Source organism: Asparagus officinalis, chromosome 5, assembly GCF_001876935.1.
Source record: "Asparagus officinalis chromosome 5, Aspof.V1, whole genome shotgun sequence".
Lineage (NCBI taxonomy): Eukaryota > Viridiplantae > Streptophyta > Magnoliopsida > Asparagales > Asparagaceae > Asparagus > Asparagus officinalis.
The window spans coordinates 17053481-17069739 of record NC_033798.1 but is presented as its reverse complement, the minus strand read 5'-3'; the positions used below and the strand labels follow the sequence as shown (position 1 = coordinate 17069739).

At 36.6% G+C, this 16259-nt stretch overlaps 1 protein-coding gene across 2 annotated transcripts; it reads right to left on the bottom strand.

Moving 5' to 3' along the window:
• LOC109843777 (adenylylsulfatase HINT3-like) lies at positions 468-8330 on the bottom strand. 2 transcript variants are annotated; one of them, XM_020412738.1, is made up of 5 exons: positions 8187-8330; positions 7782-7941; positions 5555-5610; positions 4798-4855; positions 468-566 (listed from the first exon to the last, which is right to left on the bottom strand). In XM_020412738.1, the coding sequence occupies exons 1-5, from the start codon at positions 8204-8206 to the stop codon at positions 552-554; spliced, it is 309 nt and encodes a 102-aa protein (XP_020268327.1). In that variant the 5' UTR covers positions 8207-8330; the 3' UTR covers positions 468-551. The 2 variants fall into 2 exon arrangements, with proteins under 2 accessions (XP_020268327.1, XP_020268326.1); XM_020412737.1 differs by lacking the exon at positions 8187-8330 and having other exon boundaries at positions 474-566; positions 7782-8076.

The window sequence follows — 16259 nt, the reverse complement described above, 5'->3', positions numbered from 1 at the left end:
TTCAAAGACATGAATATCAACATGCATGTGAGACCATATCTCAACAGGAGGTTTGCAATCAATGGATGTTGATGGAAAGCAATTCAGCAAATAGCAAAGCTCCCTTCTTCGCTGCGACATGATGCAATGAGGGGGCTTCAGAGCACAGTACCTTCATCCTTGTAGAACTGATCAAACTTCGTGGAACAGAACTCCATCCTGTTATCAGTTCTGAGACGTTTCACTTTTTTTCTATTTGTTTCTCAATCATAACCTTCCATTGCTTGAAGGCCCTAAAAACATCGCTCTTATGCTTCAAAGGAGACACTCAAGCTTTTCTAGAATAATCATCAACGAATGTTAATATAAAACGAGCTCCACCTTTCGATGGAACCTGCGAGGGACTCCAAACATCTGAATGGAAGTAATTTAAAGTATCTTTAGTTTTATGAACACCAATACTAAATGAGACTCTATGATGTTTACCAAAAATACAGCGCTCACAAAAGTATAATTTGTTAGTTTTCTGATCACAAAACAAACCTTGTTTGCTCAATACATCCAGTCATGTCTCACATATGCCCTAACTGCATATACACAAATAAGTATTGTCAAAATCTAAATCCTTTGAAGTTGACACTATTGTAGCACCTATTGTTAGGTCTCATGTTTATGAGCTTATTGTCTAATCTTGTTTTGATGATTAACAAACAATTTCTAATAGTGATTTCTAGTATTTGTGTTTTCCTCCTATATGCAATCCAGGTTGAATGGAATTGAGCTTAATCATGATATCTTGAAGGTTGGCGAAATTGGAATGAAGTCGTCGCAATTCAAGTCAAATACAAGTTTGTGCTTCACCTCTTTTATCTAATTGGAGGATCGCCCAAGATCAAGCGTCACGAGATCAATTAGCTTGGATATAGTAGTTTAAGTATTTATATTCAGACGATGATATACCACCAAAACAACAGTATAATGCCACCGGAAGAACAAAAAGGCAAATTCAATCTCCTCTATGTTATGTACACATGGTTCTCTAGGTTTTGAGTATAGCAGAATCAATCGAGATTCCAAAGCCTTCTACCTATAAGGAGGTCGTTAGTGTCAGTGAGGCTGCAGAGTGGACTATTGCAATGGCTGAAAACATAGTCTCTTTACAAGAACCAAACATGAGAGTTAATGAAGGCCTTAAGAGGACAGAAAATTATTAGGATTGTCTCGATCATGGGATATCATTAAGAAATAGGAATCTATGTTATCAAAGGATTTTTCGCTATTATTTCTAGTATAGAATGAGTCAATCAGCCACTTTAGTATCTTTTTGAACAAAAATGGTAATATTGCTCCTCCATTGATCAATATAAATTCTGTAAGATACAAGACACACTTCATAGGTAAAAGCTATAGCCAGACCGTAGGTGTGAGCTTTAATAGTGTTCTCTCCAATTGTAAAGCACACTTGAACCCACATGTTACTTTCCATGGTTGCTCGCTTTGATCTAGAGCTAGAGTAACTTGATGTGAAAATAACTTTTCTATATGACGAGCTTGAAGAGTAGATCTTTATGCATCAATCGGAAGGGATCCTTATGCATCACCGGAAAGGTTCATTGTTGAAGGTAAATAAGGTCGTGTGCAGGTTAAAGAAATCTTTTTATATGTTGAAGCAGTCTTCAAAATAGCGGTATTTGATGTTTGATACTTTCAAGTTTGAGCATGATTACTCTTGGAGTAAATATAATAATTGTGTTTATTATAAAAAGCTCAATGATAATTTTTTATATATTTATTTTTGTATGTTGATAACATGATTTGACATGTCAGATTTCGACATGTTGAAATCTCAGCTCAAGCAAGAGTCTGAGATAAAAGATTTAGGAGCAACGAAGAAGATTTAGAAATGGAAATCTACAAGAACAGATGAGAAGAAAGATTATTTCTATCTCAGAGAAATATATCAAGAAGGACAATTTTTTAAAAACAACCACTTTTTAAAATTAATAGGCAAAAACGACCGTTTCCAAAAATAATCAGCAAAATCGACCATTTTCGATTGAAAATGATCGATTCTGCTACCGAGATTTATTTAGTTGGAGTGCACGAGACTATTAGTCCCGTGCATCTATCTCTCTCCCCTAATTCAGCCGTCAACTTCTCTCTCTCTTCACTCACCTCCCCCTATCTCCTCTAAACCCACAACCAAAACTCAAATCCTCTCTCCCCAACCAGCCCTCTTCACCTCCTCCTCCCTCAACCACCCGCCGCCACCTCCACCCTCAGCCACCTGCCCGCCGCCACCCCCTTCAGATCCACTCTCCTCATCTCATCACAACGGCCGCCAAGCTCCACGCCTCTCACAGGCCTGCCCCCTACAACCGCCCCTCCTCCAACTTCAGATCCATCCTCTTCGCGCCTCCTTCACCGAACTCGAGCCACTCCACCCACCACCACCACCCCGCCGCCCTACCACCGTACCTCCGCTCCTAGCGCACGTCCACCACCGGCCATCCAGCTTCCTTTGCCGATTGCCGGGGTTTTTTCGTGTGATAGGACGGTGAAGTCGCCGACTGGATTGGGGTGGGCTTGTTGTCTGACCTTGGAGAATTTGTGTCGCTTGCGGATCCGGGGTTGGGGACGAAGAGGCTGGATGGTGATGAGGATTGTGAAGGAAAGGCGAAGGAAATGGCCTGATGAATGGAAACAAAGGAGAGAGGGGAGGTGAAGTGGAGACGGGCGGCGTTGAAGAGGGTTGGAGTGTGGAGAGGAATGGAGGGGGGGGCTGGGTGCTGGCTAGGAGGAGGGGTGGGCAGGGAGAGGGAGGACGTGAGTAAGAAAAGGAGAGATATGGACGGGTGAGTTAGGGGAGAGAGATAGGATGCACGGGACTAGTAGTCCCGTGCACTCCCAACTAAAAAAATCTAGGTAGCAAAATCGATCATTTTCAGACGAAAAGAGTCGATTTTGCCGATTATTTTTCGAAACGATCGTTTTTGCCTATTAATTTTAAAAAGGGGTTGTTTTTAAAAATTTGTCCTATCAAGAAGGTCTTGAAGAGATTTAGCTTGCTCAATGCTAAGCTTGTGAAAACTCTATTTGCTGCTCATTTTCATTTTTCAACAGATTTGTCACATCAAATCGAGGAAGAATGGTACATGCCTTATGTTTCTTATTCCAATGCAGTAAAAAACATTATGTATGCTATGATTAAAAACTGTCCGGATATTTCACATGCAACCAGTATTATGAGTCAGTATATGGATAAGCTAGAAAAGGTTCATTAGCAGGCTATGAAATGAATACTTAGATATTTAAGAAGATCTGCTAATATTGGTTTATATTTTAGCAAGAACACATTCCAACTGCAGAATAATTGGTTATTTTGATTCAGATTATGCGGGCAATTTGGATAAGAGACGATTCTTGAGATGTTATGTATTTACTCTTTCAAATAGTGTTATTAGTTAGAAGGCGACTCTACATTTGACAGTTATTTTGTCTACTACAGAGGCAAAGTATATGATAGTGACAGAAGCAGTGTAAGAAGCTATTCAGTTGAGAGATTTGGTTGAAGATCTCAACTTACACTAATGTATTACTACAATGTTCTGTGAAAGTCAAGAGTGCAATGCATTTAACGAAGCGTCGGATGTATCATGAAAGAACCAAACATATAGATGTCAGATGTCATTTTATTAGAGAAATTAAAGTCATCACGATTCTGAAAATTGGCACTGCAGTTAACTTAGCGAATATGATGAGCAAGTTCATACATTTGCAAAAGTTCAAGCACTGTCTTAAATTGCTTGGAGTTCAACAAAGCGACGTTAAGCCCGTCAGGGGCTGTTAGTGAGATGACAAAAGTGAAGAGAAGTTTTGTCACAATCAAAGTCAAGATGAAGATTTGTCAGAACATGCGATTTTAAATTGAGAATGAAAACTCATGTTGCATACCGCCTCCTCACAAATGTTGCATGTGTTAAAAGTAGCCCAATTATTATGTTTGTAGCCCACAACTTAACCGTACTATACCACCGACTTTTTTGTCTACTTCACATTGATATGTGAAGACTACAAATACATCTAAAGATGAAGGATGAAAGGTGCATCAGACAGAGAAAATAGATAGTTAGAGAGAGGAGAGAGAGAGTTATTGAGTAATTCTTTCTCTGAGTTATTGTATAGTGAGTTTTTTTAGATTAGAGATTGATTTCCTCATTGTAATCTTCTCTTTTGATTAGTAAATTTATCTGCTGTTTTCGCCTGTGGATATAGTCATACAGACTGAACCACGTGAAGTCATTATGTGTTGTTCACTTCCACTCTAATGTGTTTGTTTAGTGTTGTGTTACTCTCTATTTTGTATAAACATCTTCTCTGTTGTGAAGCCCCCCACTACAACACGACGTGTTGCATTCCTTTTAACTAGTGATCTCAAATCAAAATCTTGTTGACACTATGCATTTGGTTGGTTAGTTTCAGACTAACCGTCTTGCTACCTAGAATTATCCGCAATATATGGGACAGTTGGCATTGCATATTGCTTGCTTCCTCTTCACTTAAGACTTTCAGCCAAATAATACATTCCTAAGCAATGAAAGGCACAGCATATTTGACTTTTCACCTACAAGAAATATGTGAGGTAGGCCTCAACTTTTAAGAAGCATAATGAAGTTACCAAGTTGAAGGTTATATGTTGTGCAGGAAGTAGAAATATTAGACCTCGACTTTTAAGTAGGAAGTTGTGTGAAGCATGAATATGCAAATCTATGTAGGAATTTATGTGAAGCATGAATATGAAAATATAATGCGACTCACATGAGGTGGAGTTGCATCCAAAGAGGGATAATGAGATTTTGTAATGATGAGAGAGTGCCTACAAAGAAACAACATGAAATCCAGGGAAAAAATTAGTATGAAAAAGAAACAACAACAATATAGACATTAGTTGCCAAGTAGAAAAACTGAAAAAACATGTATAGAATACAATTTCACCCGAAAATTAAAGACACAAGCTCAGAGATACACTACTTTTTCTTTAATGAAAAACAAACTTACATTCTTAACAGATGAAATTTTTTTAGCCAATCATGAAGAAACGCAGATAATAGTTTCGAAAAAATACATGTTAATGTTACATGTCATCGTGTTGATAGTATATATCATGAGATAAAATTTAAACTGAGAAAATTGCTTCTACAGAGGTAGGAATTTACTTAAATACGCAATTATTGTACTAGTTCATGTATCTCATTAGAAGGAAAGGAACAATATAGTCACAAGATATAAAAGTTACTTATGACCAAGTTTATGCTTTAGAATCCTAGAAGATTGCTCAGATTTCCAGAGTACGACCACAAATATCTAACATTAGCAAATCCTCTTGTAATTGTCCAACTATGAATCTTAAGATAAAAGGAGTCCAAACTCAGGTAAGTAAGAAAACAGCACTAGTACCATAAGATTTGATTTATCAAAGAGATCAACAATGTCCAAGTTCTAAGAAAAAACTTGTTCAATTATTCATCTGGAGATGAATCACTGCATCTAGATTATAACGTGAAGAGAACCTTACCCGTTGGTCAATGGATTAGAATCCAGAATGCACATGCACATATCATCCTCATAAAGCTGCATACAAGAATAACAAACAAGCAATTAGAAACATGATAACTGATAAAGTCCAGATTATGAACCTCAACCATAGGCTTTACTATGACGGCTTAGGATGGAAATTCATGAACCATAATGCAAATTTTCCATGTTAAATAACAACTCTGTTGTGTACTAGAAAGGAATAACAGAATAATGAAGCACATGGGTTGATTTGCTGCACACGGGAGTTATTTCATAGACATATAAAAGCACATGACAGATTAGCAAAAGACTATCAGAGATATAACAATATGCTCCTATAACCACCAGGAAAACTATTATAGCAGACCAAAAGACTGTCAGAAATATAACAATATGCTCCTATAACTACCAGGAAAACTATCATCGCAGACCAATCTAAACTATTTTGAAATGAATTGTTATCTATGTCATAGACCTCAAGTTTAGGCCGGTTATAGGTAGACTCTCAGAAACGGTGAATGCCAATTCTAAGACTAGCATTTATTTTCGAAGATCTGGATTTGTATCTATCTAAGAATAGGTTTGGCTGAAAATTTTCCCTTTTTACTAATTTAAGAGTTACAAGATTGTATCGGATGATTTCTATGGATTTTTCATAAGTAGGGTGCTTGCAAGAGTGAGGGTGAATCGGTATTATTTGTTATCTTATTGATTTAGTTCATACATTTCCCTCAATCAAACAGTCAATTGTAAAACTAAATCACCTCTTGTTTCCTATCAGTAGCAGAGCCAAGCTCCATCCCCCACCCCGCTCCTTACCCCCACACCACAGCAGTTAGGTGTGGTGTTGAATCCACACCAAAATAAAAATGTCAAATAAAGTGGCCATTAGTCATTGGAAAAGAGAAAGAAAAGAAACCACAAATGCATTAAATGCATACAGTGGCGAATTGCTCATAGGTTAAGGTAGCAAACCTATTCAGCGGCTGGCACGCATTATGACTTAACTGAATGAAATCTTGCACATTGACAATTGCGTGTATCAGGAACTATAGATAGACGTTTTCAATCCAAAGGGAGGGCATCTCGAGAGCAAAGTATGGAGAGCCAAAGAAAGAGTTTCTCCCTTTAAAAGGTCAAGATTGATATTTGGATCTGAAGGAGTGTCGCATACTCTTCTGAGTTTGAGAGACAGTAATGCTCTTGCAATATTCTGCTGATTTTCATTAGTGCACATTTTGCTGTCTTTGCCCATGGATGTACACCTAAAAGCCGAACCACATAAATCCTCCGCATCTATTTGTGTGCGTGTGTGTGTGTGTTTTTTCACTTCATTACCCTAGTTGAGACCGGTGGACATTTTGTTTTCACCCATGTATCTGGGCCTAAAAGCCAAACCACGTGTATTTTTTCTTTTCTCATATCATTACCCTAGTTGAGCCCACTAGTTGGACCTTTTAAGTCCCCACACTCCCCTCCTCCACCCCCCACCAAAAACAAAACAAAAACGAACAAACCAACAAACATCCCCCTTTTCAGTATGTCGTTGTTGAGCCAGCAAGAAAAATGCTAGAAAGAAGCATTGCATATAGTGACAACCGAACTAGTTTTGTGAAAATAGTGACATCCAAATTAGTTTTTTGATATAGTGGCATCCGAATTAATTTTTTATGGCTTTAAGTGGAATTAGTTTTGTAAATAAAGTGGCATCCGAATTCTCTGTTCTTTTACTTTGATAAATTTTCTAGATTGGCTTAAGCAGTGCTTTTTGGTGGGAGTTCTTTTAACATGGGAGCCGACGGAAGGTTGAAGACAATTTGGTCTTTGTTCCCAAAAAGGCTAAAAATTCCCTACTGTTTTCTTTTCCTTAATAAAGTTAGCAATGTGTATGACATATCCTTCTTCCTCTCTCATTACAGTCCTAATTCTTTGAGATAAAACCAAGCACTTTCTTCCCGAGAAACCTACTTCAAGTTCAATTTCACATACTCATTTCACCACCCCAGAGTTCAGGTTACGACATATAGTTAAATATTATTATTATTCATATCAACAAAGAATGCCCATATGAAAAATTCACATTTCCCAGTAATAAGAAAGAGGGTGGGGTCAAAAATAATGTACTTGTAATATGCAATTACAACAAAATTAGTTAAATTGGGTCAAAGGGTATCTAAATCATCAAGTTTAAAGGAAACCCACAAATTAATTCGAGATAATTATACCTTAACAGCTGCAGATTCTCCTCGAGCAACCTTGCAAAAGACACATGAGCTACTATCTGCTCCATTTTCACTGGACGCGGCGGAGGGCTCGAGGGATCCTAGCCGTCGATGCTGAGATAATTGACGGCTGGGACTGAGGTGGGAGAAGATCGTGGCCAGCCTCCGTTGTTCTCGCTCCATTCTAGAGAAAAATGAGAGGAATCGCCATCCTTGGAGTTCCCTTGTCCCTATTTTTTATTTAGAAACTGAAAATGGTTTAAGAGGACATTTTTTGTGGGTCTTTTATCCTGTGATGTGAGCCGTATATTAGCCGACTAGATAAGGAATTTTTGTTTTTTTTTCCTTTAGAAACCCGGAGGATGGATTTTATTTATATTTAAATCTACGGAGAAGATCGTGGCCAGCCTCCGTTGTTCTCGCTCCATTCTAGAGAAAAATGAGAGGAATCGCCATCCTTGGAGTTCCCTTGTCCCTATTTTTTATTTAGAAACTGAAAATGGTTTAAGAGGACATTTTTTGTGGGTCTTTTATCCTGTGATGTGAGCCGTATATTAGCCGACTAGATAAGGAATTTTTGTTTTTTTTTCCTTTAGAAACCCGGAGGATGGATTTTATTTATATTTAAATCTACTCACTTCCCAAATCCTTCTTAGGGGCTGTTTGGTTCCTAAAAAAACCCCGAAACCCATTTCCCTCTCCTGACATCACGTCCACCTCAGACATTTTATTTTCTTTAGTTTTTTTTACGGTTTTGGTTCGCAGTGGGTTCTAGGGTTTCCAGCGGTGGAAAACTCCTCCACCTTAGCCAAATCGCTCGTCGCGATTTCCTCCCAAAGCGAGCGGAAAACCTCAGAAAACCCTCATGTGGCGTCCTTTTTGTCAAATCTGCAATATTTTCGGAAAATTTATTGGTTGGCTAGGGTTACCGCCAAGTCCCGTCATTCCTTCCCTATTCGCGCGTCGGATCTACGAAAGCTGGGGATTTCGTCGGATTTCTTCGGTTTTATGTTGGATTTTGTCGAATTTTCGTCAGATTTTTTGTCGGTTTGGGGAAATCACTGCATACAACCACGTTCGATCAATCGCCGAGGAACCTCGGTCCCTTTTTCTCTTCAACTGTGAGTCTAAATCTCTTCACTTCTTAGTTATTCCTATGTTTTATTGAGAATTATTGATAGTATTTCATTTTATTTTGACGCGTAAGCGTTAGATTCTGAGTACTTTAATCTTCCTAGGTTTAACTTTTTTGGGATCTTGTGTGATGAATCTAGAATTTTGATAGCGATATTAGTGATTTTCTTCATTATTAGTTTTGCTATCAAAGATGAAATATTGGTAGATAGTGATTGAATTCTTAGAAAGAAAGGAGGATGTTGAATTCATGAAGGATTTGGATCTGCAATATTTTTAGGTCTCGATAGCTTGTTTAGAATTCTACTTAGTTTGTCATTAATTTTTATAAATTGTAATTCATTCAGGTTTTGTTAGAATTCTACTTAGTTTCTAACTGGATAATGATTTTTTGCATCGTAGATGGATGGTGATGGAGATTGTACCAATGAACAAAGTGTTGTTAATATGATTCAAAGTGTTGCACTATCCGTTTTTATTATAATAATTACGGTCATAAGGAGAATGCAAGGTAGACATAAATCAATTCGTAGTGGTCCAAGTGAGAAAAAGAAAAGACAAGAGAGGGCTAGAATTGAACACATAGAGCGTAATTATAATGGTTTTAGTGATAGTGTCACAAATTATATTAGAATACGGAGTGGTGCTTTTGTTAAACTAGCGAATATAATGAGGAACAATAGACTGCTAAAAGACTCAAGGAATGTAACAGTGGAAGAACAATTTATCTTGACACTGAACATTTTGGTTCATAAACCTAAAAATCGCATTGTCAGATTTCATTTTATAAGATCAGGGGAGATAGTCAGTAGATATTTCAACAAGGTATTACAAGTAGACGCTACCTGAGACAAGCCCCTAATGATATTTCCCACGAGATCATTAACAACCCGCTATACTACCCTTATTTCAAGGTATATCTACACTTTAAGCACATTTATATGTATAATCAATGAAAGTAAATGATAACTTAGTAATTTGATTCACGTATTATAGGATTGCATTGGTATGATAGATGGGACTCATGGTGATGCAATGCTTCCGATTAATCTTGTTGCACGATTTCGAGACCGCTAAGGTATTACACAGAACGTGCTTGCAGCTTGCACCCCAAACAAACTGTTCACATATATTTTAGCAGGTTGGGAGGGGTCTGCAAATGATTATAGGATTCTTCAGAATTCATTATCTAGACCACAACTATGGATTGAAAGTCTATGATGGTAATTATATAAAACTTTAACTTAAATTTTAAATTTAATATGCAAACATGACTTCCTTAACAAATGTTCTTAATAAATTTGTAGGCAAATACTATATGTGTGATGCTGGGTACCCCACCATGCCAGGTTTCATATCTCCATACCATGGTGTTCGATATCATTTGAAAGAACATTCGGGTAAAACACCTAAGAATAGAAGAGAATTATTCAATCTAAGATATTCTTCTTTGAGGTCTAAGATTGAATCTGCATTTGGCACATTAAAAAATCGTTTCAGGATTTTGTGTGCTAAGACACATTACTCATTTCCTACACAAGTAGATATTACATTGGCATGCACGATACTTCATAAATTCATTGCAACTGTTGATCCAAGTGATGAACTACTCAACGAGTCTGAAATTAATGAAGATATTAGTGGTGAGGTAATTAACGAGAATGACAATAATTTAGTTGATTTACTCAGACTCGAGCATAAAGAGAGTAAACTGAATCAAGAAATGAGTGGAAGACTCTTAGGTATGATATTGCTTGGGCGATGTGGGTGGACTACTGTGATAAGTATAATCATGGTGTAACCACTGAGACTTAATTCTCATATTTGTTGTAATATTTATGCTCATGTATGAACTCATTAACTCTATGTTTTGCTTTCTCCACATATTAGGGTTTGCTTTTCATTCATGTATTAATGTAAGCATTTCTTTAGTTATTATATTTTGCTTTTCATTCATGTATTCATGTTTTACTTCAAGTTAATTTGTTGTGCTTTATCTTTCATGTATTCAAGTTTTTCTTATTCTACAAATTTTATAATGTCTAATTCTCACTATTTAATTAGTAATGGCCGATAATACATCATTAAGTGGGAGAGATAATCATAAAGGTAAGGATGTAGCGCAATCTCAACCTCTACCACCTCAACCCCCTCAGTCCATGCATCAAGGCAATAGTGGGTATTTTCCATTTCAGCAGTCCTACTTTGGATAACCACCTCGTCCATTGCCCAACATGTTCCATGACGGCAATTACTTCCCGATGCACCCTCATCTGGGGTCATATACGAACATACTAAGTTCTCCTACTTTGTCTCCACAATTCCATAATCCTCATATTAGTGGGTTGTAACTTTCTCCCACTAGCGGATATGGCTCAACTCCCGATTCAGGTTCTAAACGGGTGCTCATAGAAGAGGGGGAAGAAACATCACCAAATCCAAAGAAGAAGAGGAAAAACACCTCAACAAAGAAAAAAAATAGTGAGACTGGCGGTTGTCAAGGTAACAAACATATGTTTCGGGATTCCTGTTACGATGATGAGCTCATTCCATTTCTTGCCGACTTGGTAAGAAAGGGTTACAAACCCGACAAGATCTTTAAGAGAACCGCTTTTCACATGGCTTCTCAACATATTAACGAGAAGTTCAACACAATATTTAAGTGGGAAAACATAATGAACCATATCAAAACTTTATGTACAAGATTCCGTGATATGGAAACTTATCGTAATCTTAGTGATGCCGATTAGGATGATAGCACCAAGATCGTCATCATGGAGCCTGAATGTTTGGATAGGTGGATTGAGGTAATTAAAATATTTTTGCACTTTCATTGACTAATTATCTTATTTTCTTGTTTTCATTGAATTAATTCAATTATACTTTCCAAGACAAGAGCTTTATGAATATTGTTAATCTTAGACAATACGTCAACAAACCCTTGAGGCATTATGATGATCTTGCCCTTATCATCGGGGATGATCAAGAGGGGATTTTGCTAGTGATGCTTGAAAAAAGTTTAGTCATAGCGAGTCCATAAATCTTGGAGACGATGTTGACTCTCCTTTGCCTGCCTCACAATCCCCTTAAGTACACATTTTAGATGACGAGGACACTCCTCCGCCTAAGGAAGCACCCGTTGTTAGCCTTCTTGTTTTGATGATAATTTAACAATCAATTTATATCTAATATTGTTTGTCTAGTGTTTGTACTTTGTTATTTATTGTAGACAAACAATATGTTGGAGGATGGATGGAATTGCGCATTCACGATCATATCCAATGGAGGTTAGCAGAATTGTGGAGTGAAGCCTTGTAATTCAAGTTAAATATTCAAGTTCAAGCATCATCCGTGAGTGTACCAAGATAGAGCTTCGTTGAAGATCACAAGTTTGGGTAATTTAGTTTAGGAGTTTATATTATGTGTTAAGTACTTTAAGCTCAATATCATATACACACACACATTTTATTGGTTTCTATGTATATATATATAGTTATATATATATGTACACATTTTGGATTTTGGTTTATCCACAAACAAAGTTTTTACAAGCATATAAATAAATATTTATATTCATACATGTTTGTTTTTATGTGGATAAGTTGGTTTGGTTTAATTTCATAGATATGAAACAAATATATATTCATATTCATACTCATATGTTTTATATGTTATTGTATTTGATAAAATACTATATTCATTATTTATAGACTTCATAACAGTAGTTCACATCTTTATTCAAGTCTATAAAATTATTTTGTATTGTTTCAAAACATGGTTAGCCAAAATGTCAAAATTCATATGTTCACATTTTTATGTTTTGGACTATTTTACAAAATGATGATATTTCTCATTTGGGAGGTCCTTTTTAAAAACCAGTTTTTGTAGCATGTGTATTATCATGTCTACAATCATTTCCCAAAGTTTTATATTTTTTGGAATTTATTTGATATATTTAAATAGTGTTTTAAAATTAGCATTTCACTTTCAAACTGTTAATTTCATATATCAGTTCACGGTCGACCGCCATGATCGACCGTCAGCCAGAATTTTCCCACGGTCGACCATCACGGTTAACCGCCAAAGTATCTGGAAGTTTTCTGAATTTTAAAGCTGGCTCGCGGTCAACCGCGAGTTTTCCACGGTCGACCGCCGTTCATTCGCGGTCGACCGTCAGTTTCTCACGGTCGACCGCCGAACTGATGATTGCTTTCCAACGGCTAAATTCTGATTTGATTCTCTGGGGGTATTTTGGTCTTTTCAATGTTATTTTGACTGATGTTTTGAGTGGGTATAAATACCCCATTACCTTCAGCTCTTCAACAATAAGATAGTGTTTTTAAAATAAGTTTAAAGAGTTTTAAATAAGGGTTTAAGTTTGGTTTAAGTTTGTTTAAGAAGCTTTTAAGCATTTGGAAGTTTGAGTTTGTAAAATCAATTTCACAAGAGCTTGAGGAGATCATCTATTGGTGTTTGGGCATCCAACTATTCTCCATTTACCTCTTAATCTATTGAGAAGTTTTCTAAACTCTATTTCTAGCTTTACATCTATTTATTTAATTATCATTTTATTAGAGCTAGTTTTATGTTGAGTTTAGTTGATTTGATTTCACTCATTGTTTACACATACCCACTTGAGCTTATTGTATTTATATACATTGTATATTTGGCTTGGTGAGAGTTGTAACAATTGAGTGTGCGCTTTCATTGTGTTCTCATCTATATTAGAGAACAATCATTTATTGTAATTGTGCTTATTATGAGGATCATCTTGTAATACACTTGTAAACCGAGAGAAGTGTGTGGCGAGAGTCGGGGATCATCCCAAGAGGAGTGGTGTCGGTTGACGAACCTAGGGAGAGGTTGTATCCGAGCACTTGAGGAAGACACGTCTAGTTCCAACACTTGAGAGGGTGTAGAGTGGGATTGCAAGAGTGTGTGAGTTGTAGAGTTTTCGGTAAACTAGAAAACCATATTGTGAGGTGTAAACATTGTTCGAGTAAACATAGAAAACCCGGTTGTGATAGTGGAGATCTCCTCGAGGTGAGGAGCGGAGACGTAGGTCGTAGGGACCGAACTCCGTAATCATATACGGGGTCCGAGTCTGGCGAGTCGGAGAGTACCGCCTTCCCCTTATCCGTCATGTTGACTGTGGCGGATAAGAGTTCCAAGTCGTCAGCAGCACGTCTTTTCTGGTGACGGTGCCTTCGACGGGAGGGCCTCAGTCGAGAGGCCTATTGAGAAAGCCTCTCAAATACCGAAGGTTTCGCCGTTTGCTTGTAACATATTGTATATCTCTCTTGCAAGAATAATTTGTTAATTAGTTTTTATTGGCATAAAATTAGATTAGATTACCATAAGATCCTAATCACCCCCTAGGGTCCAACACCCATCACATCAAGTTCTAAGGCAAAGGCATGTGTTGGTAAGGGTGAGGCTCGTAGGACCAACCTAGATAATGAGCTCATGCTAAAAATGGTGGATAATATAAATAAATTCAGCGCTAGCATGAAATGTGTAAATATGCATTGGACCGAGAAGTTACCCATCATCCTATATGCTCATTTACAGGTTTGATGCGATTTTCTATGGTATATACATATTTATGGCTAATCAGGTTGTTTATATGTTTTTTATAGGTTTCATAAGAATTTCTGGCTAATTCAGGTATGTATTTCATAAAATTACGAATAATCAGGGTATTACATGTCTCGTTTATTTTTTCTTCGAAAATAGGTTTCGTGTGATTTTTTCATCTCAAACAGGTATATTTCAAGTCAAATCATGTACACAGTTCATAACGATTGAATCATGTTATTCTAGGTTTCATATGATTTTTTAAGGAAAGCAAATATTTATAATGAATTCGATAATTTACTATTTTTTCATGTTATATTCACACTTTTATTTTGTTAATATTACTTCACATAAAGATCACAAATAAATTTGTCTTTAGTGGGAGGGTAATCTTCCATGTTGACCATATACACTTTTTCCTACACACTTCAAAACCAAACAAACACAAGAAAAGTGGGAAATGTTAAATCAACAAAAGTTTTCTCTTTTTTCATATAAACCAAACACAAAAAAAGTACATACATTGGTTTCCCACCTTATTTTATGTGTGAACCAAACCAAAACAATCTATTTCTTGGAAAAGTTTGAAAAACTCAAAACTTGAGTTTCTTTACATGGAATTGCATTTCCCTATATCTAGGAAAGAAACCAGACAACCCCTTAAAACCAATATTCCATATTGAATCATTTGGTTGGTATGTAGTGGAATACTCGGACTCTGATGTCCGTAGCCACGTGGCACGTGGACCATAGGGGACATCTTATTCAAATTGTATTTGGGTCCTTTTAGGGCTTATCAAATTTACAAAAAAAAATTGATTTGGGGGTGGGATAGCAATTCTAGGATAATAGTGGTATTTTTAATAAAATAGGATTTCACAAACTTAGTTCATTTCAAAAAAAAATTCTAGGATAAGATATCCAACCCAAAAAACATCAAAATTCTCAAATCCTCATTTTGGAGTGGACATCTGACAAAAAAAGCCACAACCTAGCATAAAACCCATCCAACCCCCCCTCCCTCCCCGCGACCCCTTTCTCAGTGTTGTCGTCACCTCCCTACCCCCATTTTATTTTCTTCCTCCTTTACGCGCCTCTTCTCAGTTCCCTCTCCTATTTTCAGTCTCTGCTCCTAACCTCACCCAAATTGAATCATTTTTTTCATAAACTGTTTTTAAAATGGAGAATGATTAAAGAGTTTCTTGTAGAGGGTTGATCTATAGGGGGTGAGCGTAATTTTACTGATTTACTAAAAATTAACTTGGAGTTTCTCTTATTTCTGTGATCTCTCTATTATTGGGTTGAGATCTTCATTAACCCAACACCTCCAACTCCGATTTGGGTTCAATTGTGATAATTTGTTAGATTTGTTCCGAACTTACAGTTATTTTGCTTAGATCTAAAAGTTAGCATTTTCTCTTCCTCGGATCTTGCTTATAAATTGACAAAAGTTTAATTTTGTCCTAAGAATCCTTATTTTTATTTTTAAGTACTATTTGTAAATTAGGGTCTGCGTGAATGAATTTTTGGGATTGTAGTAAAGTAAAGTTCAATTTTGGGCAAGACACCATGAACTGAGTATTTTCTAACCATATTGATTTGCAAACAACGAGTTGAGATTAATTTATTTCAAGCATAACATGATTAAATTAAGTAACATATTAGATAATACTATCAATTCTTATGCTCTCTTTTGGTTCATTTTGAAGGGTAATAGATAAGAATTATTTTAGTTATTTTTGGTATTATGTTTGAAAACTTCAAACTCAT